The sequence below is a fragment of the Lontra canadensis genome, unplaced genomic scaffold (assembly GCF_010015895.1).
Source record: "Lontra canadensis isolate GAN:19392208 unplaced genomic scaffold, GSC_riverotter_1.0 scaffold193, whole genome shotgun sequence".
Lineage (NCBI taxonomy): Eukaryota > Metazoa > Chordata > Mammalia > Carnivora > Mustelidae > Lontra > Lontra canadensis.
In genome coordinates, this window is record NW_022631187.1 from 158,541 (window position 1) to 184,065 (window position 25,525).

At 44.7% G+C, this 25,525-nt stretch overlaps 2 protein-coding genes across 3 annotated transcripts in view; both read left to right on the forward strand.

The window, feature by feature from the left end:
* Positions 1 to 244: 244 nt before the first annotated feature.
* Positions 245 to 5,857, forward strand: SLC7A3 (solute carrier family 7 member 3). The gene is made up of 12 exons (XM_032847763.1): positions 245 to 390; positions 1,381 to 1,780; positions 2,206 to 2,364; positions 2,546 to 2,723; positions 2,933 to 3,045; positions 3,192 to 3,414; positions 3,779 to 3,918; positions 4,023 to 4,125; positions 4,364 to 4,524; positions 4,726 to 4,892; positions 5,230 to 5,338; positions 5,476 to 5,857. The coding sequence occupies exons 2-12, from the start codon at positions 1,411 to 1,413 to the stop codon at positions 5,604 to 5,606; spliced, it is 1,854 nt and encodes a 617-aa protein (XP_032703654.1). The 5' UTR covers positions 245 to 390; positions 1,381 to 1,410; the 3' UTR covers positions 5,607 to 5,857.
* Positions 5,858 to 15,599: 9,742 nt separating this feature from the next.
* Positions 15,600 to 25,525, forward strand: part of TEX11 (testis expressed 11) — a 292,212-nt gene continuing 282,286 nt past the window's right edge. For both annotated transcript variants that reach the window (XM_032847753.1, XM_032847754.1), the window contains exons 1-2: positions 15,600 to 15,618; positions 16,303 to 16,360. In XM_032847753.1, the coding sequence (XP_032703644.1) occupies positions 16,324 to 16,360 (37 nt within the window). In that variant the 5' untranslated portion in view covers positions 15,600 to 15,618; positions 16,303 to 16,323. The remainder of the gene's footprint in view (positions 15,619 to 16,302; positions 16,361 to 25,525) is intronic.

The following is a 25,525-nucleotide window of genomic DNA, read 5'->3' on the forward strand; positions in this document are numbered from 1 at the left end:
GCCACCCTCTCCTCGCCTGTCCCCTGCTTTCTTGTTCCTTGCCACTCTGGGCTTGCTGTGGCAAGTGGGAAGCCGTCTCCGGCTGCAAGCAATCCTTTTTGCAAAGCCGAGGAATGAGTGAATGAGAGAGAGTGACAGAAAGAGAGACAGAGAGTGTATGTGTGTCTGTTGTGTCTCTGTGGTGGAGGGAGGATTGGGGGTGGGATTCCATGACGTTACCGGCTCCGCCTCCCGGTGTATATAAGGGGGGCGCTTGGCGCGCAACGACCCCAAGCCGCAGCTTTGAAGCCTGAACAACGAAGTCGGTAGCCCCAACCCAACTCGGCTTAACTCAGCCTCACCCAACCCAATCTGAGACTCGCCTCTCCCTGGGCTTGCAACAGCTCTCTGGTAAGCCTCGGGGGCCGACAGGTGTGTCGGAAGGGGACTGCGAGGGTCTGGGCATACCTAGGATTCCCCGGCAACCATAGCGTGCAGTTGCATCAACGCGGCCGTGACCTGTTGCTGGGCGAGACCCCGGCCCCGGGATGGCTCCCGTCTCCACCTCAGCCCCAGACCGTTTCTAGATGAAGCCGGGAGCTGAGTTGGGGGGCGTAGGGTGGAACCCCTCTCTGTTGCAAGCAATTTCGGGCTGCCCTGGGCCCCCTCTCAGGGTGCATCTCCAAATCTTCAGATGTCGAAGCCCCGCCCCACTGTTGATTCTTGCTGGTCAGCCTTGCAGGGGCGGGAGGAAGTGGGGGAACATTTGCTTACTCCCCTGGGCGACAGTAGCACGATTTACCCGGTGTGGGCTTGGTGAGTAGGTGTGAAATTGAGTCGGTGCTCACTTTTTGATCTGCCGGGGAGGTCGGTCTCCCCCCGCCCCGCCCTCCCGGCAGTGTAGGAACCTTGCCTATTAAGTAACCCTTGGGGTAAGCACCGAAAAGGAACGTGGATAGTGGATGTGAGAAGGGGGTTCTGCCTAGATTTATTTGCTGGTTGCTCCTGGGGTGAGTTCTGTTTAATTCTACAGGCCAGGGAATGGACCCAGATTAGGTTCCATGGTTCCTGGGTTAGGGTCAAGAATAAACCCTAATTACCCCGTCAGAGAGAGAAAGAGAGAGACTGATACTGAGCACTCATGAGGTCCCTGGCTTCTGTACCCCAGGGGCCTTTCACAGGTCTTTTGTGCATTTAGTCCTACAAACCTGTGAGTTACTGTTTATTCCTACTTGTTAAGGAAGAGACTGAGGTTAGAGGAAGACACTTGCTTTTGCCCCTTAAATGTCCGCCCCATCCCCCTATCGCTCGTTTGCCGGATGGAGTGGGTATTGTCATGCACTCTCAGAGCTTAGGGATAATGAGCCCCATTGAAGGGCTTTTTGTCTTGTTTTTCACCAGATCTTAGGCTCCTCTGAAATTTCAGCTAGGATGCTGTGGCGGGCCCTTCGCAGAGTGGGTCAAAAGCTGGTACGCAGACGGGCGCTGGAGCCAGGCATGGCTGAGACTCGCCTTGCCCGATGCCTGAGCACCCTGGATTTAGTGGCCCTGGGTGTGGGCAGCACCTTGGGTGCAGGTGTGTATGTCCTGGCTGGTGAGGTGGCCAAAGATAAAGCAGGACCGTCCATTGTGATCTGCTTTTTGGTGGCCGCCCTGTCTTCTGTGTTGGCTGGACTGTGCTATGCGGAGTTTGGTGCCCGAGTCCCCCGTTCTGGTTCTGCATATCTCTACAGTTATGTCACAGTGGGTGAGCTCTGGGCCTTCACCACGGGCTGGAACCTCATCCTGTCCTATGTTATAGGTGAGATGCTGGGGCCGGGAGGGATCCTGTGCACAGCCAATGAAGGGGCGCGATGGTGAAGTGATAAATTAACATTTACAGGACTTCAGTACCCCTAAATGTGTGTGTGTTGGGGGGCCGGCTGGGAAGGTTGAAGGTGTGGAGAGATTGTTCGTTCTCCTTAACCTCTTGTCCTGGGGTCATAAATTGACTGGTTTTGGTTTTTTAAAAAGCAAGGCTAGGGGCGCCTGGCTGGCTCAGTCGGTGAAACATGCTGACTCCTGATCTTCAGGTTGTGAGTTCAAGCCCCACTCTGGGTGTAGAGCCCGCTTAAAAAAAAAAAAAAAAAAAGAATAGATGAAAACAGCAGGGATTATTTGTGTGACTGGTTTCCGGGGAGTGGGGGAGGAAAATTGACCCCATTGTTTTTCCCTCTGCTCCCCCAGGTACAGCCAGTGTGGCCCGGGCCTGGAGCTCGGCGTTTGACAACCTGATTGGGAACCACATCTCTCAGACCCTGCAGGGGAGTATCTCACTGCATGTTCCCCATGTCCTCGCAGAATATCCAGACTTCTTTGCTCTGGGCCTTGTGTTGTTGCTCACTGGTGAGGGAAGACACAGGGAACCGGTGGGGGCAGGGCTAGGAGGGACCAAGCTAGAGACGGGGCTGGTGGAGGGGATAATGGTGAGAAAGAAGATAAGCTGAGTGGGAAAGCTGTGCACGGAAGCGGGAAGCAAAGCTCCGATGGAGGACTTTTCTGAGTCCTGACTGCTTCTTTCCCACAGGATTGCTGGCTCTGGGGGCTAGTGAGTCAGCCCTGGTCACCAAAGTGTTCACAGTGGTGAACCTTTTGGTTCTCGGTTTTGTCATCATCTCGGGCTTCATTAAGGGGGACCTGCACAATTGGAAACTCACAGAAGAGGACTACAGACTGACCATAGCTGGCCTCAATGACACCAATAGGTTAAGTCATTAACTCTCAGGAGCTGCAGGGCTGGGAGCATGAGAGGGAGCCAAGGGGGAAGCCATGCTAAGGGCTTCGGGATTGGGTCGGGGAGGAGGAATGGGAGCTGAGGCCTCCAAGACCTGGCAGAGTAGTTTGGCATCAGAGAAAAGGCACAGAGGAGGCTGAACACACCTTTTACCTTTTCTATCTGTTTCTTGCACTTTAGCTTGGGCCCCCTGGGCTCTGGAGGATTTGTGCCTTTCGGCTTCGAGGGGATTCTCCGAGGAGCAGCTACCTGTTTCTATGCATTTGTTGGTTTCGACTGTATTGCTACCACTGGTAACACAGTCACTCTGGTTCTGTCAGGGGTCAGGGTACAATGTATGCTCCGGTGGCATGCACATTGGCGGCGGGGGGGGGGGGTTGGGGGGTGTAGGGGAGGGGACCTGCTTCCCTGATTCCGAAACTTGTACCCCTTCCTGCAGGCGAGGAAGCCCAGAATCCCCAGCGTTCCATCCCTGTGGGCATCGTGATTTCACTGTTCGTCTGCTTTTTGGCGTATTTTGGGGTCTCTTCGGCACTTACCCTTATGATGCCTTACTACCAGCTTCAACCCGAGAGTCCCCTGCCTGAGGCATTTCTTTATACTGGTTGGGCCCCTGCCCGCTATGTTGTGGCTATTGGATCCCTCTGTGCTCTTTCTACCAGGTCAGTGGAGAACGTTTGTTTTCCTCTGTTGTAGGAGTATTAGGCTTTAGCATTCAGTGCTCGTGAATACCCCTTCAAAGGGCTTTGAGGAGGGGCACCTGGGTAGCTCAGTGGGTTGAGTGTCTGCCTTCGTGTCAGGTCCTGATTCCGGGGTCCTGGGATCGAGCCCCGTGTTGGGCTCCCAGCTCTGCGGGGAGCCTGCTTCTCCCTCTCCCACTTCCCCTGCTTGCGTTCCCTCTCTCTCTGTGTCTCTCTCTGTCAAATAAATAAATTCTTTAAGGAGAAAAAGGGGGCTGTGAGGAGAAGGCTGGGTGGGTACAGAGACCGCGGTGAACTCATGCCACTCTGGCCATTCCTCTCTCAGCCTCTTAGGCTCTATGTTCCCCATGCCTCGGGTGATCTATGCGATGGCAGAGGATGGCCTCCTGTTCCGTGTCCTTGCCAGGGTCCACACGGGCACACACACCCCCATCGTGGCCACTGTGGTCTCTGGTATTATTGCAGGTAAAAAAAAAAAAAGTCTTTGCCCTTCCCCTAGTTGTTTCACCAATTCCCTTAACTCTGCTCTTCCCTTCTCTCATTTCTTGGTTTCTGCCCATCAATTTCAGCATTCATGGCATTCCTCTTTGAACTCACTGATCTTGTGGACCTCATGTCAATTGGGACCCTGCTGGCTTACTCTCTGGTGGCTGTTTGTGTTCTCATCCTCAGGTGAGAGTCTCTGTAAATCGGGATTGGGTTTTTTTGTTCTCGGATTGAGGAACGCTAGCGTTCTATTCCTCCTCCCTCCTCCACCTGCCTTATCCTGACTCTCCTGGAGGGATGTGGACAGCCCAGCCCGCCAAAAAGAGCTTGGACCCTTGATCATGAGGGAGGTTAAGCTGCGTGGGAGAAGATGCTAAAGCAGTTAGGGGTCGTCCTTAATCCTGCCTTCTTACTCCTGCCTCAGGTATCAGCCTGAGCTGAGGAATGATGAAGATGAGGTGGAGTTACAGGAGGAGAAGCTCCCCAAAGCAGAGAAGCTGACCCTGCAGGGACTCTTCTGTCCCCTCAACCCCATCCCCACTCCGCTCTCTGGCCAAGTTGTCTATGTGTGTTCCTCATTGCTTGGTGAGCAATGACATTTTTCTCTAGGGTGGTGGTTTTGAGGTCGCTGCGATGGGGTGGCGGGGGGGGTGTGGTGGAATGTGTGGCATTTGGTGGCTGAGGATGAACTAGAGAGAGCGTGGCCTTCCTTGGAATGGGGTGTCTGATATCTTCACATGCTGGTCTCAAGAGCTGGTTTTGATATTCTTCACCTTTACCCTGAAGCCCTGCTCCTGACGCTTCTTTGCCTGGTATTGGCCCAGTGGCCCATCCCACTGCTTTCTGGAGACCCGGTGTGGACCGCAGTGGTTGTGCTGCTTCTGATGCTCATTACTGGGATCACTGGGGTCATCTGGAGACAGCCGCAGAGTCCCACTCCCCTGCACTTCAAGGTAAATGACTTCTTCCCACCTCCCCACCCATCCCAGAAGAACAGGCTCCAGATGCTTTGGGCTCTAATAAGGTTCGTAAATATTCTTTAATTGGATGAGGAAGGAGAGATACCAGAGAAACCTAGGCGGAGTACTTCTCTCACCCTCCGTAGTTCCTTTCCAGCTCTGTTTCCCCAAACTGTTTATCCTTGGAGTCCTGTAGGAGGTGCAGTGTAGTGGGCGTTGAAATACACAAGATGAGTAGGAACTGGACCCTCCCTTTCTGGGCGAGTAGGTTAGGGATCTCTTTCTAGGTCACCTCATGGGATATACAAAGAAGGTTTTGCTTTGTTCCCAGGTACCTGCTTTGCCTCTCCTCCCACTAGTGAGCATCTTTGTGAATGTTTACCTTATGATGCAGATGACAGCGGGCACCTGGGCCCGATTTGGGGTCTGGATGCTGATTGGTAGGTATCCACTGGGGAAGAGTAGTCCTTTTGGGTGTCCTACCCTGATCCTTTTCCCTCTTGGTCTCATGTAGGGAGACCTGTGAAGCCTTTACGGGTCACTATTTCCCTACCTCACAGCTCCCTTTCCCCACTAGGCTTTGCTATCTACTTCGGCTATGGGATCCAGCACAGCCTGGAGGAGGTTAAGAGTAACCAAGCCCCACTCAAGTCTAGGGCCAAAACTGTAGACCTTGATCTCAGCAGTGCCTGTACACATTCGATCTGATGTCATCACCCCTGAATGCTGTCTGGTCCCCCTGCACAATAATGGTGAGCACCCTTGAGCACACGGGAAGCTAGGGCTCCCGTGGGATGTGGGTGGGGGACCACTAACAGAGCTCTGTATTTATTGTGGAGTGAAGGATGTGTCTTTGCTGTTTCTCCTCTTGGTTTTTAAATTTTTATTTTTAGTGGTCTCCTTTCTGATTGTGTCTGTAGCTGCTTCCTGGCTTTTACAAAATTATTAAAAAGAAACCAGAAAAAGAAACCATGTCTTGTTCTTTGCTTGCTAGAGATGATGTGGGGCCTAACTTTTTGGTGTGGAGAGAGCTTCAGATAAGTGTGCTGCATTTGCTCCAGTCACCGCTAAAGGATCTGTTGTGCCTGTGTGTTTCTTGTTGGCTCAGGGTTGGAGGAGGGTGGCGTGAGCACTTGTCAAGCCTAGTCCCACTTAAAGGAATGATCTTGAGATAGGTTTCCCTCTTGCTATACTAAAGGTTAGCTTCTGAGTAAGTAGAACGGCAATACTTGCCTTTGAGATTTGGGGGTGGACTCTGATCTCCACACTGGCATTGGTCAGGACCTACACTGAGACCATTGTCTTCTGTTCCACCCCTTCTAGTTGGACCGGACCCAGACTCTTGTGACTGCCTGGGTAACAGCAGTTTTGGCTAGGGTATTTGGCCCTGCTGGGAGGAGGGGTGGACAAGAGTGGGGTTTGGTAGAGGACTGTATATACGTGTAGATCCCAATGGCTGTAGAAGTGGTAAGGCAGCAGAGGTCAGAGCTTTGCTCAGACCGAGAATGATTCATTCATCCACCTATTCAACAATGGAGCTCCTGTTAAAATGGTAGGCCCTATGCCGGGCGCTTGGGATACAAATATGAATAAAACCTCTAGTCCCTGCCCTCAAGGAACTCACCATCTAGAGTGGGTGAAGCAGGTACACATGAAATAAATGATGTGACTTGACACCGGGGGAGGTGTGAGTGCTGATTGCTACAGAAACATAAAAGAAGGACATGCTTGACCTGAGTCTTGAATGGGTGTTCCTGAAGTGGACTGAGAGGAGGGCTTGTTTGTTGGTGAGTGGTGTGCACAAAGCCACGAAGTGTGAAGAAGCACATTGTATTTGGAGGCATGGCCTGTAGGTTAGTGCGGTTGGAGGGTAGCCTGTGTGGGGTTGTGAAATAAAGCAGACCGTAGGAACAGTGTGGGTGGCTTTGTATATCCTACCAAGGAATTCAGATGTTCTCTTTGTAAATGGTGCTAGTGTGGAGGGGAGGGGGGGCAGGTAGTGAAGGAGTCTAAGGAAGATGGTTGGGTTTGTTAGTCCCCACAGCAGCAAGGGGGGTGTGCTTCCAAAGAGGCTGGGGGAAGTTAGAGCAGCAGGATAACAGTCACCATTTCACCCTTGTGTGACATCGCTAGTGGTAATTAGGAGGATGTTGCGATCGTTTGGGTAACATATTTTAGGGTTCTTGGTCAGTTGGATGTAGGAGGTAAGAAAGAAGTGGATGGCTTCGATTTCTGCATGAAATTCCTGATTGGGTGATCAGATTATTAGCCAAGATGGCAAAAGAGGAGTAGCATATTGGGGGAAAGATGAAATCAGATCAAGATATGCTAGTTTATAAACATATAAGAATTTAGCTTCATATAGGTCAAGATACATAATCAACAACTGGAACTTGAAGCTAGGCTAGAAGTCCAGGCTAGAGTTTAAGATTTGGGGGCCATCAACTCAGAGCACACATGTATATTTGGGGGAGATTGGCTGGCTCAGTTGGTAGAACATGTGAGTCTTGATCTTGGGGTTGTGATTTCAAGCCCCCCATTGGGCTTAGGGATTATTTAAAAAAAAAAGAAACCTCTAGTATAAGTTATATAATTATCTTTATATACAAAGAGCTCTTTCAAATCAGTAAGATGAGGGGCGCCTGGGTGGCTCAGTGGTTAAGCATCTGCCTTCAGCTCAAGTCATGATCCCAGGGTCCTGGGATTGAGTCCTGCTTTAGGCTCCCTGCTCAGCTTCTTCCTCTCCCACTTCCCCTGCCTGTGTTCCCTCTCTCAGTATCTCTTTCCCTGTCACATAAATAAATAAAATCTTTTAAAAAATCAGTAAGATGAATAAACTGATAGTTGAATCAAGGATATAAATAGTTTGCAGAAAAAAATATGTAACACCAACAAATACTGATACTCAGCCTCACTCATTAAATTCAAGACAAAACAGTTGAAAACTCAGTTCTTAACCTTATAGATCAGCAAAACAAATTTTTGTAAGACTTTATTTTGAAGTAATCTCTGCACCCAGTGTGGGCCTTGAATCCACATCCCTGAGCTGTGTGCTCTACAGAGTGAGCCAGCCAGGTGCCCCCCTCCATAAACCAAAGTTCAGTGATTTGGTATTGGCAAAAGTGAGGGGAAACAGCCTTATGCTTGATGGGGATTACATTGTTGTAACTTTTGTGAGAGTAATTTCATAATACAAGAATTAAAAACATTCCTCTTGATCTGACAATTCCACTTACAAGAATTTTTAAAATTTCACTTCTATAAGGATATTTACTGTGACATTTTAAGACAATAAAACTTGGAAGCTACCGAGTGTACATCAGCAAAGAACTAGTTAAGTTACAATACATTAATTCGGTGGAATATTTACAGAGCCAGTAAAAAAATGACATAGAATTCTATGTGCCAAGGGGTGATTCAGAAAGCTCTTCAAGATAGACTATTAAGTAGGAACAAAACAAAATGGAACAAAAACCCCAAGGTGCAGAACATCTGTGTGACGTCTGTTTATCATAATTTTTTTTTTCTGGAAAAATATATAGGAAACTTAACTTCTGGTTTTTCTTCTGTACTTTTTCAGTTTTCCTAACCAGATAGAAGCATTACTTTTCTCATTCATTTTATAATCATCATAACAGTAAAAAATAACAGTAAAAAATTGGGGGACCTCTAACATTTAAGGGATGAAAGAAGATTCAGCACCAGAGATGAAGAAAGAATGACTGAAGAGACAGGACAGTTATGTGGGAAGTCTAGGGAGGAAAGGACTTTCCAAGAACAGTCAGCGATGCCAAATGCTGCCTAAAGAGCCACGTTAAGTAAGATGAGGACAGAAGAGGGTTTATTGGCTTTGTCAGTAGGTAATTTGATCATTTCATGAGTAGTTTTGGTCAGATGGTAGGAATGGGGGTCCTAAGGCAGTGGGTAGAGTAAATGGAGGGTGAGGAAGCAGGTACAGCGTTTCAAGCCACCAGCCAAAGGGAGTCAAGAGGATTTTGTTTTATAAGATGGGCTGTTCTGGCATTTTCATGCTTAACGAAGATTGTCAGTGGAGAAAGTGAATACATTTTGGTTCTACTGTTGAAATAAATCATTTATGAAGGATGGACTAGTTCTCTGCTTTGGTTTCCTAGTCTTTTTTTTATTCAGTGCGATGTTTCCCATACTTGAATTTTTCTCTATTTGTGTAATTCCTGTAATGTTAAAAAAAACCCAAAACCCTCACTTTTTAAAGCTTAAATACACTTATTTATTTATTTATATTTATATTTTAAAAAATTTTTAAAAAGATTTTATTTATTTATTTGACAGAGATCACAAGTAGGCAGAGAGGCAGGCAGAGAGAGAGGAGGGGAAGCAGGCTCTCCACTGAGCAGAGAGCCCGACAATGATGTGGGGCTGGATCCCAGGATCCTGGGATCATGACCTGAGAGGAAGGCAGAGGCCTTAACCCACTGAGCCACCCAGGTGCCCCCTAATTATTTATTTTTAAAAATTTTATTTATTTATTTGACAGAGATCACAAGTGGGCAGAGAGGCAGGCAGAGAGAGGAGGAAGCAGGTTCCCTGCTGAGCAGAGACTACGCCCCTCCCCCATGCTGGGCTCGATCCCAGTACCCTGGGATTATGACCTGAGCCAAAGGCAGAGGCTTTAAGCCACTGAGCTACCCAGGCGCCCCTACACTTATTTATTTTTAAAGATTTTATTTATTGATTTGAGAGGGGGGAGGGAGGACTTGCAGAAGCCTGAGGGGGGGAAGGGCAGAGAGAGAGAGAGAGAGAGAGAGAGAGAGAAGCAGGCTCCTCGATGAGCAAAGAGCCCGGCCTGGGGCTTGATCCCAGGACCCCAGGATCATGACCTGAGCTGAAGGCAGATGCTTAACCGACTGAGCCACCCAGGCGCCCCTATTTATAAAGTTTTATTGAAGTAATTTGTATATCCAACCTGGGGCTCATGACTCCAAGGTCAAGAGTAGCACAGCACACTGTTCTGACTTGGTCAGTCAGGTGCCCTAATACACTTACTTAAAAGGAAAACATTTGGGGGCGCCTGGGTGGCTCAGTGGGTTAAAGCCTCTGCCTTCGGCTCAGGTCATGATCCTGGGGTCCTGGGATCGAGCCCCCACGACCGGCTCTCTGCTTGGCGGGGGGCTTGCTTCTCTTCCTCTCTCTCTGCATGCCTCTCTGCCTACTTGTGACCTCTGTCTATCAAATAAATTTTTAAAAAATCTTAAAAAAAAGGAAAACATTTTACCACTATCATACATAAAAAGCAAAGTATTTCCCTGAGACACATTAAAATAAATATCCAACTATTCAAAAATGTTTGGCTGTGTACCAAATAATCCTTAAATGCATTTAGCTTTCCATGATTTCTCTGCCACCCCCCACTTCCATCAACCATGGTCTGGAAGCCAACGGTCCTCATGTATAGTCCGAAGGTCAATGGTAGCTTGATGCTACATCAGTGCCTATGTCATTCACCTCGCTTCATCTTATCATGTAGGCATTTTATCATCTCACATCCTCTCCGGAAGAAGGGTGAGTACAGTACAAGATCTTTTGAGAGAGACCACATTCACATTACTCAGGATATTGTTATACTTGTTCATTTCATTACCATTGTTAATCCTTTATTGTGCCGAATTTATAAATAAACTTTATCATAGGTATGTCTGCACAGGAAGAAATAGTATATATCGTGTTCAGTGCTCTCTGTGGTTTCGGGCATTTCCTGGGAGTCTTGGAACATACCCCCTGTGGATAAGAAGGAACTGTTAAATACTGCACTTTGGAAACCCTTAGGCAGTTAGTCAGTAATCTCTTTAGGATGCTGAGCTTATAGAGGGCTTTAGGCATGGTCTAATCTCAAGGAGTCCGGGATAAACTTGGCCCAAATACGTACAAAGACACCAAGCAGGAAATAAGCAAGTGTCCTAAGAGATCTATGCATGAAATCCCATGAAGAACTCAAATCAGGGAGTTCTGGGAAGTCTTCTTGGAGGTGGAGGCTCTTAAACTGAGGCACAAAGGATAGGTAAAATGTGTAATTTCAGCAATGGGTAGAGCATTTCAGGAGGAGGGAACCTTGGGCATAAAGACAAGAAATTGAGAATGGTGTGTCTACAGCCTCAGATGTTGAAGGGATGAAGTGGAAAAATAGGGCAGGAAACATACCTTCCAGTCAGACTCTTTGAAGGTCATTACTTTCAGAGCTTAGTCTAAGGGCAGGGAAGTGTGGATGAGAACGTTCGAACGAGTGAAGGAAAGCGGTTCTGTGATTCGGTTCAATGAATGTACCTCAGCTGCCCAGTCACACCGTTATAATCTAGATCTTGCCAGAATGTACACCTGTGAAACCACGAATTCAAACATCAAGTTCTCTGTCCACAGCTTCCCCAAATTACTTGCTCAAGTAACCCCACAACAATAATTCTTTGACCTCATGAATCCCCTAATTCATTCTCCCCTCCCACATACATTTTTCTCTTATTTTATCGGGTTCTGCCAGTCTTTGCTTGCTCCCTTTCCCACTTAAATTCCTGAATTTATTATCATTATGACTCTTGCAAATACCTTCACCTCCCTAGGCAGTATTCCAGAGTCCTACGTCCTGCCCCCAGAGGAATCCGAACATCGCACCTGTGGGGTTCAGGAGTTTTGGAGGCAATCCTAAACCTGGGCAGCTTAACAACCGTCAGCCTTCACTAGGTCCTCACCACTACCTGGGAACCTTTTTTTTTTTTCCTCTCTCCAATTCCCCTCTCTAAAACAACTGTTTCTTACCTTATTCACATTCTTCAAATCTCTCCCTCCTACTCTCTGCTCTTGACTGCCTCATACTTTAATGAGAAAATACATGCCCATCAGATAAAACTCCCTCATCTTCCTGTGGGTTTTTTCCTTTAATGAAAATAGCTTCTTGGGGTGCCTGGCTGGCTCAGTTGGTAGAACATGCGATTTTTGGGGTGCCTGGGTGGCTCAGTCATTAAGCTCCTGCCTTCAGCTCAGGTTATGATCCCAGGGTCCTGGGATCTAGCATCGGGCTCTCTGCTAGGTGGGGAGCCTGCTTCCCTCTTCCCTGCCTGCCTCTCTGCCCACTTGTGATCTTTGTTTGTCAAATAAATAAATAAAATCTTTTAAAAAAATAGCTATGTAGTTGCTTCAGAACTTTTTCTTGAATGACTCTACCTCACTGAGTTGAATCATTTCCATATTGGTCTGCACTATTACCATAAATTTTATTTACAGGAATTTTAATATCTGGTAGAGCAAGTCCCTCTCCTTTACTCCATTACCCCTTTCGTTTTTAGAATTTTCCTGGCTATAATTGCATATGTTTTCTGAAGGTCTTTTTCTCTCTCTCTCTTTTTTTTTTAACAAGGTGTAATGTATGCTTATTAACCAATTTGCATTCTTGGTTGCTGACTGTCTTTTAACCTACTCAATAAATGAGAGTCTTTTTTTAAAGGATTTATTTATTTATTTGAGAGAGGGGGAGGGCAGAGAGAGAGGAAGAGGATCTCAAGCAGACTCTGCACTGAGAGCAGAGCCTGGTGCGGGGCTGGATCTCATGACCCGGAGATCATGATCTGAGCTGAAACCAAAAGTCAGATGTTCAACAGAATGAGCCCCCCAGGTGCCCCATATTAATGAGAGTTTTCATAAGCTCTCATTAGAGTCCACGCTGTTCATCTGCTGCCTTATATGCTTATCTATTTCACCATCTCTGCATTAATTTGTTAAGGAACAGGAGAATAAAATTTGTAGTTTATGCCGGGGTAAGGGAAGATAATCTACAGCCTGTTGAGTGCCATTTAATGGCGTTTTCTTACTCATTCTTGCATATCCTCCTCAACATGCACCTGCTTCCTTTATTATCTCCTTTCTTCTTCTTTTACTTTTTTCCCTGTCTCTTAATTCTTTCTTACTGGTAACATCTAGGGAGGCTATCTAGACCGAAAACAGAAACATTGGAGAAACCCATACAATGACATAAGGGCTTTCACCCTTTCTGCATATTTTTTATTCACTTTTGTTTGTTTTTTATTTCACCTTTTCTGCGTATTTTTATTTTTTATTCAATGCAGTGGTACCAGTTCCATAGCCCTGAATTTAGAGGCATATTTACAGTCAGTATAATCAAGAGTCATTTGATTCTTGTTTGCCTTATATAATCTTGGATGATATCATATCCATCCTACTACAGACGCTATTTTAAAGTAATCTGTACATTGGGGTGCCTGGGTGGCTCAGTGAGTTATAGCCTCTGCCTTCGGCTCAGGTCATGGTCCCAGGATCCTGGGATCAAGACCCGCCTTGGGCTCTCTCCCTGCCTGCCTCTCTGCCTGCTTGTGATCTCTGTCCGTCAAATAAATAAATAAAATCTAAAGTAATCTGTACACCTAGCGCGGGGCTTGAGCTCATGACCCAAAGACGGGTCTTGCGTGCTCTAGCGACTGAGCTAACCAGGCATTCCAGCTACAGACATTATTAATCGCTAAGATTTCTTTTTTAATTTTTAAAGATTTTATTTATTTATTTGACACAGAGAGAGATCACAAGTAGGCAGAGAGGCAGGCAGAGAGAGAGGGGGAAGCAGGCTCCCTTCTGAGCAGAGAGCCTTATGCGGGGCTCCATCCCAGGACCCTGAGATCATGACCTGAGCTGAAGGCAGAGGCTTAACCCACTGAGCCACCCAGGCGCCCCAATCACTAAGATTTCTAAGATGTATGGGAAAGGACCACCATGGGCTAGAGAGCCAAGGTCTAAGTTTCCTCCTGTTTCCTGTTCATTTATTATTTTTACGAACATACAATGTATTATTTGCCCCAGGGGTACAGGTCTGTGAATCATTAGGCTTACACATTTCACAGCACTCACCATAGCACATACCCTTCCCTGTGTCCATAACCCAACCATCCCTGTTCATTTATGAACAAAAAAGTTCTGGTAGAGCCAGGGGCCTGGGCGGGATGATGGAAGTTGGGAGTGCTTGGTTTGCCAACCAGGAAATTGAGAACAACAATGGAAACTCACGCTTGTTACCAATTACACGCCCGCCAGTGTTCTAGATGCTTTACATATGTTATTCCATTGAATGAGAAGCTTGGAACTACTTTTATTTCCATTTTATAGATGAAAAAATGGAGGCAATGAGATTCTGAGTAGCTAGCACTAGTATATGGTGCATGAGGATTCAGTCAACTATGAGATACTCGACCGCCCTTTTCCACCAGACTTCCTTGTGTATTTTAGCAATCTGGGATTGTAAAATGAATACCAAATTGCAGGATGCAAAAGAAGAGGCGTTAATAGCAGTACTTCCCCTGTTTTGCCTTTCTTCTTCACTGTACTAAGTGCTTTAGATGCAGAAAATTTCAAAGAGGGAAAAGAAATTATTTTTAGAAGCCCCGTCTTTTCCATGACAGGTAATGACCCACTCAGAGACTGTCAGGGCCAGGAGGAAACTCTCTTAATGTTTCCAGAATTGAAACCACAATCTCTTTTCTTCATCTTGCTAGCCAGCTTCATGTCTGGCTTGACTGAGGTGCACAAGCCTCAAAAGAGGGCTATGAGGGGGAGGCTTGTTAATGTTTTGCTTTGGGGTTTTTCCCCAAATCTGGAGGCATCATGCTTTAACACTGTTGTCTCTGAATAGAGATTTCAGTAAAAGGCCAACTCCTTTGTTGAAAGCATCATCCATATATTTAGCTGGTACCAAACATGTTTACTTGTATATTCCATCCCCATCCCTAAAACCATTTGTCTGGAGATGGGTGGGACTGCCGCCCTTACTGGGAACCTGCAGGGGAGTCATTAGACAGTCTCCTTCAGATTCGACAAGGGCTGGGCAGCAGAAACCTTTCTTGGAACTACGGGGTTTTTCATTCCTCTCAACTTCTGATATATATATATTTAAGACTTTATTTATTGGACAGAGAGGAATACACCGAGACAGGGAACACAAACAGGGGGAGTGGGAGAGGGAGAAGCAGGCTCCCCGCCCAGCAGGAAGCCCCATGTGGGGCTCCACCCCAAGACCCCAGGATCATGAGCTCAGCAGAAGGCAGACGCTTAAGGACTGAGCCACCCAGGCGCCCCTCAACTTCTGATATTTCTGACATTTGCCTCTCTTGAATAACCAGTTGGTAGTATTGTTTACTTCCTTCGCTCTACTTCCCCCTCCCCCCTCCTCTCTTCCCCCTTCACCTCTCCCCCCTACTCCCCCCTCCTGTTCTCCCCTCTCCCTCACTCCCCCCTCTCTATTTCCGCTCCCTCCTTCTCTCTTTCCGCTCTCTCCCTCTCTCTTTCCGCTCTCTCCCTCTCACCCTTTTCGATCTCCCCCAAGGCCTCCTCTCTGCTTGCCTGTAACCCTGGCCATCTGCACCCCTCTCAATAACGGTAGTGTACTTTCAGTATTGCCCCATATTTCCTTACTCTCTGTGATTTTAACCCCGACCTTCTAAGCCGCAACCCTAGGATTTAAGGCCTAGACGGCGCCCCGTGCCCTGACGACGACGACGCTTACGCTTACGCCTACGCCGGCATAGAGGGTAAATGCCAATTGGGCGTGGCTTTTGCTGACGTCACTATGGGGGGAGGTGCCTTCTGAGCGTCGAAGGACCCGTAGACAGAGTTTGTGGAGCGGGAACTGTGGCGGTCGTGTTCCCCGCGGAGGTTCGGAATCCTACCTCGGCGGAGGTAGGAAGGGCTAAAGGTGGGTCAGCTACAGGTTCTGAGTGCTTTACAACTAGCAAGAAGATGTGGCCATTTGTTTAATACTTTTTAGAGGGTCTCTGAGGCAGTGGTTTTGAACTGCTGAGTTGCTCTAGCCGACTCAGGTGAAGGAAAATGGGTAAAAGCAGAGGGGGTTTTTTGTTTGTTTTTTGACTTGGATTAAGTATGGGGAGCGGTGTGCGGCCACTGAAAGCGGGAGATAGAAGTTTAGAGGCGAACGACCAAAATGCCGCTGTAACCGGGCCGTTGATGATTGTTGGGGGTGGGGAGCTGAAGGCGCTAGCAGGTCTGCAAGAGTGGGAAAAACAACAGCGAGTGATTGGATACTTTGAACGTATGGGTGCTGACGCGGGGAGATTTTTGAACCAATTAGGAGGAGGCATTGCGTACCAGCCAGACCAATCACAGGGTACCTCGAGCCCTTGTTTCCCTGTTGCGGGGCAGACTATGGTTAAGAAAAGACCGCGTGAAAATTTAGTTCAGGCCCGGTTCTTGGCGTGCGACAGCCAGGCCCTGCCCCTCATTAACTGCTTTTTCTGAGTTTTAAAATTTCTAAAACACTTTTTCCCCTTTGGATAACAAGTAACTGGAAACTTTGTAAAGAGATTTATTGAGAGATCGAAGGATAAAGTACAGAATATTAAAATATTTTCTTATTTCATAGGCCTGAACCAGAGATTTAAAAATGGACCATATTGATTTTCGTTTCATGGATTTTAAAGGTATATAGCTTTACATGGTAGTAAAGAAAATGTTAAGTTGTTTGTTGCCTTATCTGAGATCTAAATGTATTTTGTTTCTGAATTTTATCTCTTTGGACTGTCCATAGGTCCGAATTTTCTCATTTATGTACCAGAAAAACAACACCGATGTTTAAGACTCTGGAACCCTCTTATAAGCTAGTATAAGGAAATAGAATTCACAATTCATCGCTTGTTTTCTGAGAATTTTTATGGCATGCAAAATAACACTGGTTTAATCAATTAGAGATCCACTGCTTTAAAAGTACATTAAAAAAATTACTGCAAGATCCCAAAGTGCCTTGCCATAATTACCAGTGAAAAATAAATTATATCCTGTGTAGTTTTAGACTTAAGTGCATTTTATCGTATCTTAGTTATTTTAAAAACTGGTAATCCATGTATGGTATTTATGGGAAATCTTAATAAACAAAAGCAATTTAATTGACCAGAGCACCAGATTCCTCAACCATGCCAGACGTGGGAGAGTTTATGGTATTTCTTTTTTTCTGGGGACATGATTAGACCTGTAATGCATTCACATTCAAATTCACATAATAATGAAATATGTTATAAGTAGGGTGGCTACAAATATATTAGGTCAGTGTTTTGTTAATGCTTGTCATTTAAAAACTACAACAATGAAGCCTTAAGTTTTTTTGTAATCCTTAAGCTTTTTAAAAAAAACTTTTTATTTTTTTAATTTTGTCTTTGATTTTTACATGGGGCTCCAACTCACAACCCCAAGATCAAAACACATGATCTACTGACTGAGCCAGCTAGGCTCTCCCAAAGCCTTAAGTTTTAATTTAGGACATAGTATCTTTATTTATGTATTTTATTTTATTTTTAGTTTTTAAGTTATCTCTGTACCCATCATGGGACTCAAGCCGTCAACCCTGAGTTCAAGAATTGCATGCTCTGGGGATGCCTGGGTGGCTCAGTAGGTTGAGCTTCTGCCTTCAGCTCGGGTCATGTTCCCAGGGCTGTGGAATCAAGTCTGGCATCGGGCTCCTTGCTCAGCAGGGAGCCTGCTTCTCCCTCTGTCTGAGGCTCCCCGCCCCGCCCCACCCACCCCCTGCTTGTGTGCACTCTCTCTCTGATGAATAAATGGATAAAGTCTTAAAAAAAATTGTATGCTCCACTGACTGAGCCAGCTAGGCACCCAAAGGATATGGTATCTTAAAGATATAAAAATGGAATAGGGATTATGACTTTTGAGTACAGTTGACCCTCAAACAACTAGGGTTTGAACTGCTCAGATCGACTTCTATGCAGATTATTTACAATCTGTTATTGTAAATATTTCTCCTTATGATTTTAACATTTTCTTTTCATTAGCTTACTTTATAATAAGAATACGGTATATAATAAACATAACATGCAGAATATATGTCAATTGACTGTTATTGGTAAGTCTTCTGGTCAGCTGTAGGCTATTAGTAGTTAAGTTTATGGAGAGTTAAATTCGTAGGCTGATTTTTTTTTTAAAGATTTTATTTATTTTTCAGAGAGAGAGAGCAAGAGTGAGCACAGGCAGATAGAATGGCAGGCAGAGGCAGAGGGAGAAGCAGGCTCCCTGCTGAGCAAGGAGCCCGATGTGGGACTCAATCCCAGGACGCTGGGATCATGACCTGAGCCGAAGGCAGCCGCTTAACCAACTGAGCCACCCAGGCGTCCCTCGTAGGCTGATTTTTAAATGTGCAGGAGTCAGTGTCCCTAACTGCTGCCCCCCCTCCATGTTGTTCAAGGTTCAATTGTGTATGGTATTTGAGACCTTGTATTTACATAAATATTTGAAGCACACAGAAAAGTACTGAGAACAAGATAATATATTATCCGTATACCTACTATTAAGTTTTGTTGAATCTTAACAGTTTGCCATATGCTTCAGATAGTTCATTGTTCAGAGAACTACAAGATTACATGTACCAGTTTTTCATCTTTAAAATTTTACCTAAATTTTGTCCTTTTGTGTGATTTTTTTTTCTGCAGCTTATCTTTTTTTTATAAAAAATGATTTTATTTATTTATTTGACAGACAGAGATCACAAGTAGGCAGAGAGGCAGGTAGAGAGAGAGAGGGGGAAGCAGGCTCTCTGTTGAGCAGAGAGCCCAGTATGGGGCTCGATCCCATGACCCTGGGATCATGACCCAAGCCAAAGTTAAAGGCCTTAAATCACTGAGCCACCCAGGCACCCCTGCAGCTTTGCTTTTTTTTTGCTCAGTATTGTGTTTTCCATATTTACCCATATGGATATTTGAGTTCTAAATCATTTGTTTCCACGGCTGATTAGTATTATTACTTCGAATATAAGTCTCTCTCTCTCTCAAATAAATAAAATCTTAAAAAAAATCTCTTTCTCTCTGAAAATAAATAAACCAAATTCTTTTAAAAAGGGGGGATATGTGGGTAGCTCAGTTGGTTAAGCATCTGCCTTCAGCTCAGGTCACAATCCCTGGTGTCCTGGGATAGAGCCCCAGGTCTGGCTCCCTGCTCAGCGGAAAGCCTGTTCTCCCTCTCACTCTGCAGATCCCCCTGCTTGTGCAATCTCTCTCTCCCTTTCTCTCTTAAATAAATAAAATCTTCACTTTGAATATAAATATACCACAATTTATCTAATCTTCTTTGTTGGCTATATGAGTTGTTTCAAATATTTGCTATTACAAACAACACTGTAGTGAACATTTTGTTTCAGAGAATTTAACAGTTTTTCTTTTTCTTGTTTTTTTTTTTTTTTTTTGAGTAATCTCTATGCCCAATGTGGGGCTCAAACTTACAGCCCTAGATCAAGAATCACATGCTCTACAGACCTAGTCAGCCAGGGGCCCCTAACAGGAGTTTCCAAACATTATGGCCACCACCCATGGAAAGGAAATATATTTTACATCACATCTACACAATGTGTCAAAAGTTTAATGAAATAACCCTTATTACATGTAATAAACTAGACATTTTAAAAAAATTTAAATTCAGTTAATTAACATGTACTGTATTATTTGTTTCAGGGGTACAAGTCAGTGATTCATCAGTCTTATATAATACCCAGTGCTCATTACAATACATAACCGCCCCAATGTCCATTACCCAGTTACCCCATTCCCCACCCCCCTCCTCTCCCAACACTATGACATTTTCTATTCTATGCTTTTTCATTAATGGGGCACCTTCTCCCTCTCTCTGCCTACTTGTGATCTCTCTGTCAAATAAATAAAATCTTTAAAAAAAAATGTTGGTTATGACCCACTAAATTTATTTATTTCTTGAGCAGTTGTGGGTGAGGCTCTAGGGCAGTACTGTCTGAAACAGTGCAAACACAAATAATTTTATATTTCTTAGTAGCCACATTAAAAACCTAAATAAATTACATTAAAAAAAATTTGTTTATTTGCCAGAGACAGAGAGATCACAAGTAGGCAGAGAGGCAGGCAGAGAGAGAGGGGGGAAGCAGGCTCCCCGCTGAGCAGAGAGCCCGATGCAGGGCTTGATCCCAGGACCCCAAGATCATGACCTGAGCCGAAGGCAGAGGCTTAACCCACTGAGCCACCCAGGTGCCCCAATTGAATTTTAACAATACAGGTTATAGGGGCACCTGTCTTGCTCAGTCAGAAGAGCATGCGACTCTTGATCTCAGGGTTGTGAGTTTGAGCCCCATGTAGGGTGTAATGATTACTTCAATAAATTAATTAAAAAACCATACAAATTACATAGCTCATTATATCTAGAGTGTTATCATTTCATCATATAATCAATATAAACTTAACGAGATATTTTATGTTCTTTTTTTGTACAAAGTCTTTGAAGTCAGGTATGTACTTTTCTTAAGTTTTTTTTTTTTAAGATTTTATTTATTTATTTAACAGACAGAGATCACAAGTAGGCAGAGAGGCAGGCAGAGAGAGAGAGGAGGAAGCAGGCTCCCCCTGGAGCAGAGAGCCCGATGTGGGGCTCGATCCCAGGACACTGGTATCATGACCTGAGCCGAAGGCAGAGGCTTTAACACACTGAGCCACTCTGGTGTCCCCCCCCTTTTTTTTTAAGATTTTATTTATTTATTTGACAGAGAGAGAGAGAGATCATAAGTAGGCAGAGAGGCAGGCAGAGAGAGGGGGAAGCAGGCTCCTTGCTGAGCAGAGAGCCTGATGTGGGGCTTGATCCCAGGAGTCTGAGATCATGACCTGAGCTGAAGGCAGAGCCTTAATCCTCTGAGCCATCCTGGTGCCCCCAGGTATGTATTTTGTACTTAAAAACATAACTCATTTTGGACTTGCCTCATTTCAAGTTCTCAGTAGTCACATGTGGTTAGTAGCTACCTTGTATAGTGGCAGTGCTGTTCAGGGTATACATTTAGGAGTGGAGCTGGTAGGTCAAAGGCTATGGGCATCTTAACTTTATAAATATTGTCAAATTGCTGTTGAGTAGTTTTAATAATTTGTACTCCCTCTTCCTTTCACTTGTCCCTATATCCTTGCTAAGAAATGGTATTGTCAGACTTAAAAGAATTTGAAAGTATGAAAAGTGTTGTTGTTTTTAATTATCATTTTATTTTGGAATACTTCTAGATTTACAGAAAAAGTACAGAAATAGTGCAGAGTTCCCATATTATCCTCAGCCAGTTTCATTTTCATTTATGTTATCATTTTCCATGAGCATTGTTTGAATTTCCATTTCCCTGATAACTAGTGAAATTGGATGTATTTTCATAGATTTATTAGCCATTTGTGTTTTCTCTTCTGTACGTGTAACCTTTTCAGTCAAGTTTTGTATAAATAAACTACCAGAAAACCATGTGGCAGCTCTAGGTCATTTTCTTCTTAGGGAGAATTGACGTAACATCCATCTTTGTGTTTCAAGACCAAGAAGAAATTCTTCTAAGTTATACCCATTGGGGCTAAATAAGTGTAACTCCTTTTCTGCATGCCAGATTGTCAACTATTTGAAGATATTTATGTCCCCTGGGAAGTCTCTTCTTCAGATTACACATATTTAGTTCGTTCAGTCATTCCTTGTATTTCATGGTTTCTAGTCACATTATCTTGTGTGCTGTCCTCTGAAAATGTTCTATTTTTTCATGTTATTCCTTGAAGCGTGGTATCCATAACAACACAATATTTTAGGTTTTATATGATCAGCACAAAATAATCCTCTTTACATTTAGGAGTGATCATCATTCTCTTAGATACTGATGTAGTTAAGATTGAATTTATTTTTTTCTTTTTTTTGGGGTGAGGCCAATTTGACAGAGACACACAGTGAGAGAGGGAACACAAGCAGGGGGAGTGGGAGAGGGAGAAGCAGGCTTCCCAGCAGAGCAGGGAGCCTGATGTGGGGCTTGATCTCAGGACCCTGGGATCATGACCTGAGCCGAAGTCAGCTGCTTAACAACTGAGCCACCCACATGCCCCTATTTTTATTTTTAAATTTTTATTATTTTTATTTTTTTATAAGATTTTATTTATTTGACAGAGAGAAAGCACAAGCAGGGGGAGCAGCAGACAGAGGGAGAGGGAGAAGCAGGCTCCCTGCTGAGCAGGGAGCCTGATGTGGGGCTCAATTCCAGACCCTGGGATCATGACCTGAGCCAAAGGCAGATGCTTAACTGACTGAAGCACCCAGGTGCCCCAACCCTCAGTCTTTTTAAGTACGTGCGGCTGTTAAGTTATATCTTGCCTGTCATATATTAGTTCAGTTAGTTTTGAAGACTTAAATGCAGGACTATAACTTTTTTTTTAAGTAGGCTCCATGCCCAGTGTGGCGCTTGAACTCATAACCCTGAGATCAAGAGTCACATGTTCTACCGACCGAGCCAGCCAGGTGCCCCTATAATTTTTTTTCTTACATTAATCCCATTATTACAACTAGAGCTTTGATTTTTAGTCCTAATTATTTATCTGTCTTGTTACCTCTCAGGTTCTTCATCCAACTCATTTTTGAAAGATTTTATTTGGGGTGCCTGGGTGGCTCAGCAGGTTGAGCTGCTGCCTTCGGCTCAGGTCATGATCTCAGGGTCCTGGGATCGAGCCCCGCATCGGGCTCTCTGCTCAGTGGGGAGCCTGCTTCTTCCTCTCTCTCTGCCTGCCTCTCTGCCTACTTGTGATCTCTCTCTGTCAAATAAATAAATAAAATCTTTAAAAAAAAAGATTTTATTTGAGAGAGAGAAGGAGAGAACAAGTGAGGGTGGGTGGGGGTTATAGGGGCAGAGAGAGAAAGAGGAACAGACTCCCCACAGAGCAGGGAGCCTGACACAGGGCTTGATCCCAGGACCCTGAGATCATGACCTGAGTCTAAGGCAGACGCTTAACCGACTGAGCCACCCAGGTGCGCCTTCATCCAGTTTATCGACAGAATTGTTAAATGGGACAAGGCCAATAACAGAATGCTATGCCATGAAAAAACCTCATTTCAGATTGATACCAGTCCATCAAGCAACATTTTTTTTTTAAGATTTTATTTATTTACTTGACAGAGAGATCACAAGCAGGCAGAGAGGCAGGCAGAGAGAGAGGAGGAAGCAGGCTCCCCGCTGAGCAGAGAGCCCGACGCGGGGCTCGATCCCAGGACTCCGAGATCATGACCTGAGCCGAAGGCAGCGGCTTAACCCACTGAGCCACCCAGGCGCCCCCAAGCAACATGTTTGTTCAGCCTTACTGATTTGCTCTTGTCTTCAAAGTCTGGCAACTGTCTTATTCTGTACTTAACTTTGTCCCTAGATTTAGAATTTCTGGTTCAACTTTTTGAAGGACTCTTGGGGCTCTTTGTATGTGTACTTCTGTTATGAACTCTCTTGTTCACTTCCCCCTCAGTTTTATCGAGATGTAATTGACATATAACATTGTGTGATTTTTAAGGTATACAGTGTGGTCATTTTATATATGTATGTATATCTAAATGATTACCACAGTAAAGTTAGTTAGCATATTCATCATCTCACATAGGTTAAAGTTTTTCTTGGGGTGGGGAAATGGGTGAAGATTGTCAAAAGGGACCAACCTCCTATTTACCTTTGAGGCTGCCTTTTATTTTTTAAATTTTATTTATTTATTTATTTAAAGAAGATTTTATTCATGTATTTGACAGAGAGAGATCACAAGTAGGCAGAGAGACAGGCAGAGAGAGAGGAAGCAGGTTCCCTGCTGAGCAGAGAGCCTGATGCTGGGCTCGACCCCAGGACCCTGGGATCATGACCCGAGCCGAAGGCAGAGGCTTTAACCCACTGAGCCACCCAGGCACCCCTGAGGCTGCCTTTTAAAAAATTATTTTATTTTATTATTATTTTTAACTTTTTAAAAAAATTTTAAAGATTTTATTCATTTATTTGTCAGAGAACACAAGCAGGGGGAGGGGCTGGCAGAGGGAGAAGTAGGCTCCTGGCCGAAAAGGGAGCTGGATGCGGGACTGGGATCATGACCTGAGCAGAAGGTAGACGCATAACCATCTGAGCCACCCAGGCACCCCCATCTATCTTTCCCTTCCCCAACCCTCCCCTCCCTTCTCTTCTCTTTTCCTCTCTCCTGCCTCCCTCCCTTTCTCCTTTCCTCCCTTAGTAATCGCTACACCCAGTGTGAGTCTTTGAACCCAGGACTCCAAGATTGAGAATCAGATGCTCTTCTGACTGAGCCAGCCAGGCATTCCAAGACTGCTTTCCTGATGTTGAACAAAATCTGATGCCACACTGTGCTTTCCTCCCGACCTACAGCCTCCAGGGATTTCAGCTTTGCAGTACTTTTTCTTTCTTTCCCCTGCCTTCCCTTCCTCCCATCTTCCTTTTCCTTCCTTTTCTTTTCTTTTTTCTCTTTTATTGTTTTTTCTCAGAAATCAGTTAGACTTAGGCATAATTTATGTAGAGTAGAATTTGCACATTTTAAGTGTACAGGTTGATACCATTTTTTGAGCAAATGTGAAACCACATAAATAACATTTCAAAGAATAGAACATTCTTAGAGAATTCTGTCATACCCCTTTGTAGTCAGTCTACCCCCCACTGTCCACTCTAGGCAACCAATGTTCTGATTTCTGTCGCTATAGATTAGTTTATAAATGAAACCATATAGTATGTATTCTTTTTTTTCTGTGCTGTGTTTCACTAAGCATAATTGAGTTTCACCCATATTGTTGTATAGGAGTAGTTAATTTTTTTATTGCTTAATAATATTCCATGGAATAAATATACCATAGTTTATCCATTCATATCTTGATGGACATTTTTGACTATCATGAATAAAGTTGTTATGAATATTCATGTATAAGGTTTTTTAAAGATTTTATTTATTTATTTGACAGACAGATCACAAGTAGGCAGAGAGGCAGGCGGGGGGGCAGGGGTAGCAGGCTCCTTGCTGAGCAGAGAGCCCGATGAGGGGCTGGATCCCAGGACCCTGAGATCATGACCTGAGCTGAATGCAGTGGCTTAACCCACTGAGTCACCAAGGTGCCCCCATGTATAAGGTTTTTAAAATGACTTGGGTTTTCATTTCTCTTGGGGGAAATACCTAGGAGTGGATTTGCAGAGATGTAATGTGTCTTTGTAACCAGGTCAACAGATTGTCTAGAGTATGTCCTTTCTGGAGGACAGATTTTGAAAGATTCAGTTCTTAATTTGAAGGGAATTAAGAGGTATAAACTTCTAGTTATAAAATAAAAAGTCATCGGGATGAAAAGTACAGCATAAAGAATATAGTCAATAATATTGGAATAATGTATGGTGATGGATGGTAACTACACTTATCTTGTTGACTATAGCATAATGCATAGAATTATTGAATAATATGTTGTGCACCTGAAACTAATATAACATATGTCATTTATACCTCAATTAAAAAAAAAAAGTGCCTGGGCTGGGGGCGTTTCCTAAAACCGTCCTGTCTGATTCAGAGAAAGTTCCTCATCTTGGCAAGCACCAGGACCATCCAAAATAGAAAGCAACTTAATATGGAAATAGAAAAAAAATGAGTGTTTAAAGAATAGTGTTTAAAGTATAGTTGTACCAAGATAATTTAGCTCAGGGGCGCCTGGGTGGCTCAGTGGGTTAAAGCCTCTGCCTTCGGCTCAGGTCATGATCCTAGGGTCCTGGGGTCAAGCCCCGCATCAGGCTCTCTGCTCAGCAGGGAGCCTGCTTCCTCCTCTCTCTCTCCCTGCCTCTCTGCCTA

Excerpts from the sequence above, each read along its gene's own strand:
- SLC7A3 (XM_032847763.1), top strand. The coding sequence starts at position 1,411 with ATGCTGTGGCGGGCCCTTCGCAGAGTGGGTCAAAAGCTGGTACGCAGA. Across the intron at positions 3,919-4,022 it reads GGTCTCTGGTATTATTGCAG|CATTCATGGCATTCCTCTTT; the intron begins GTAAAAAAAAAA and ends CATCAATTTCAG. Across the intron at positions 4,893-5,229 it reads CCACTCCCCTGCACTTCAAG|GTACCTGCTTTGCCTCTCCT; the intron begins GTAAATGACTTC and ends CTTTGTTCCCAG.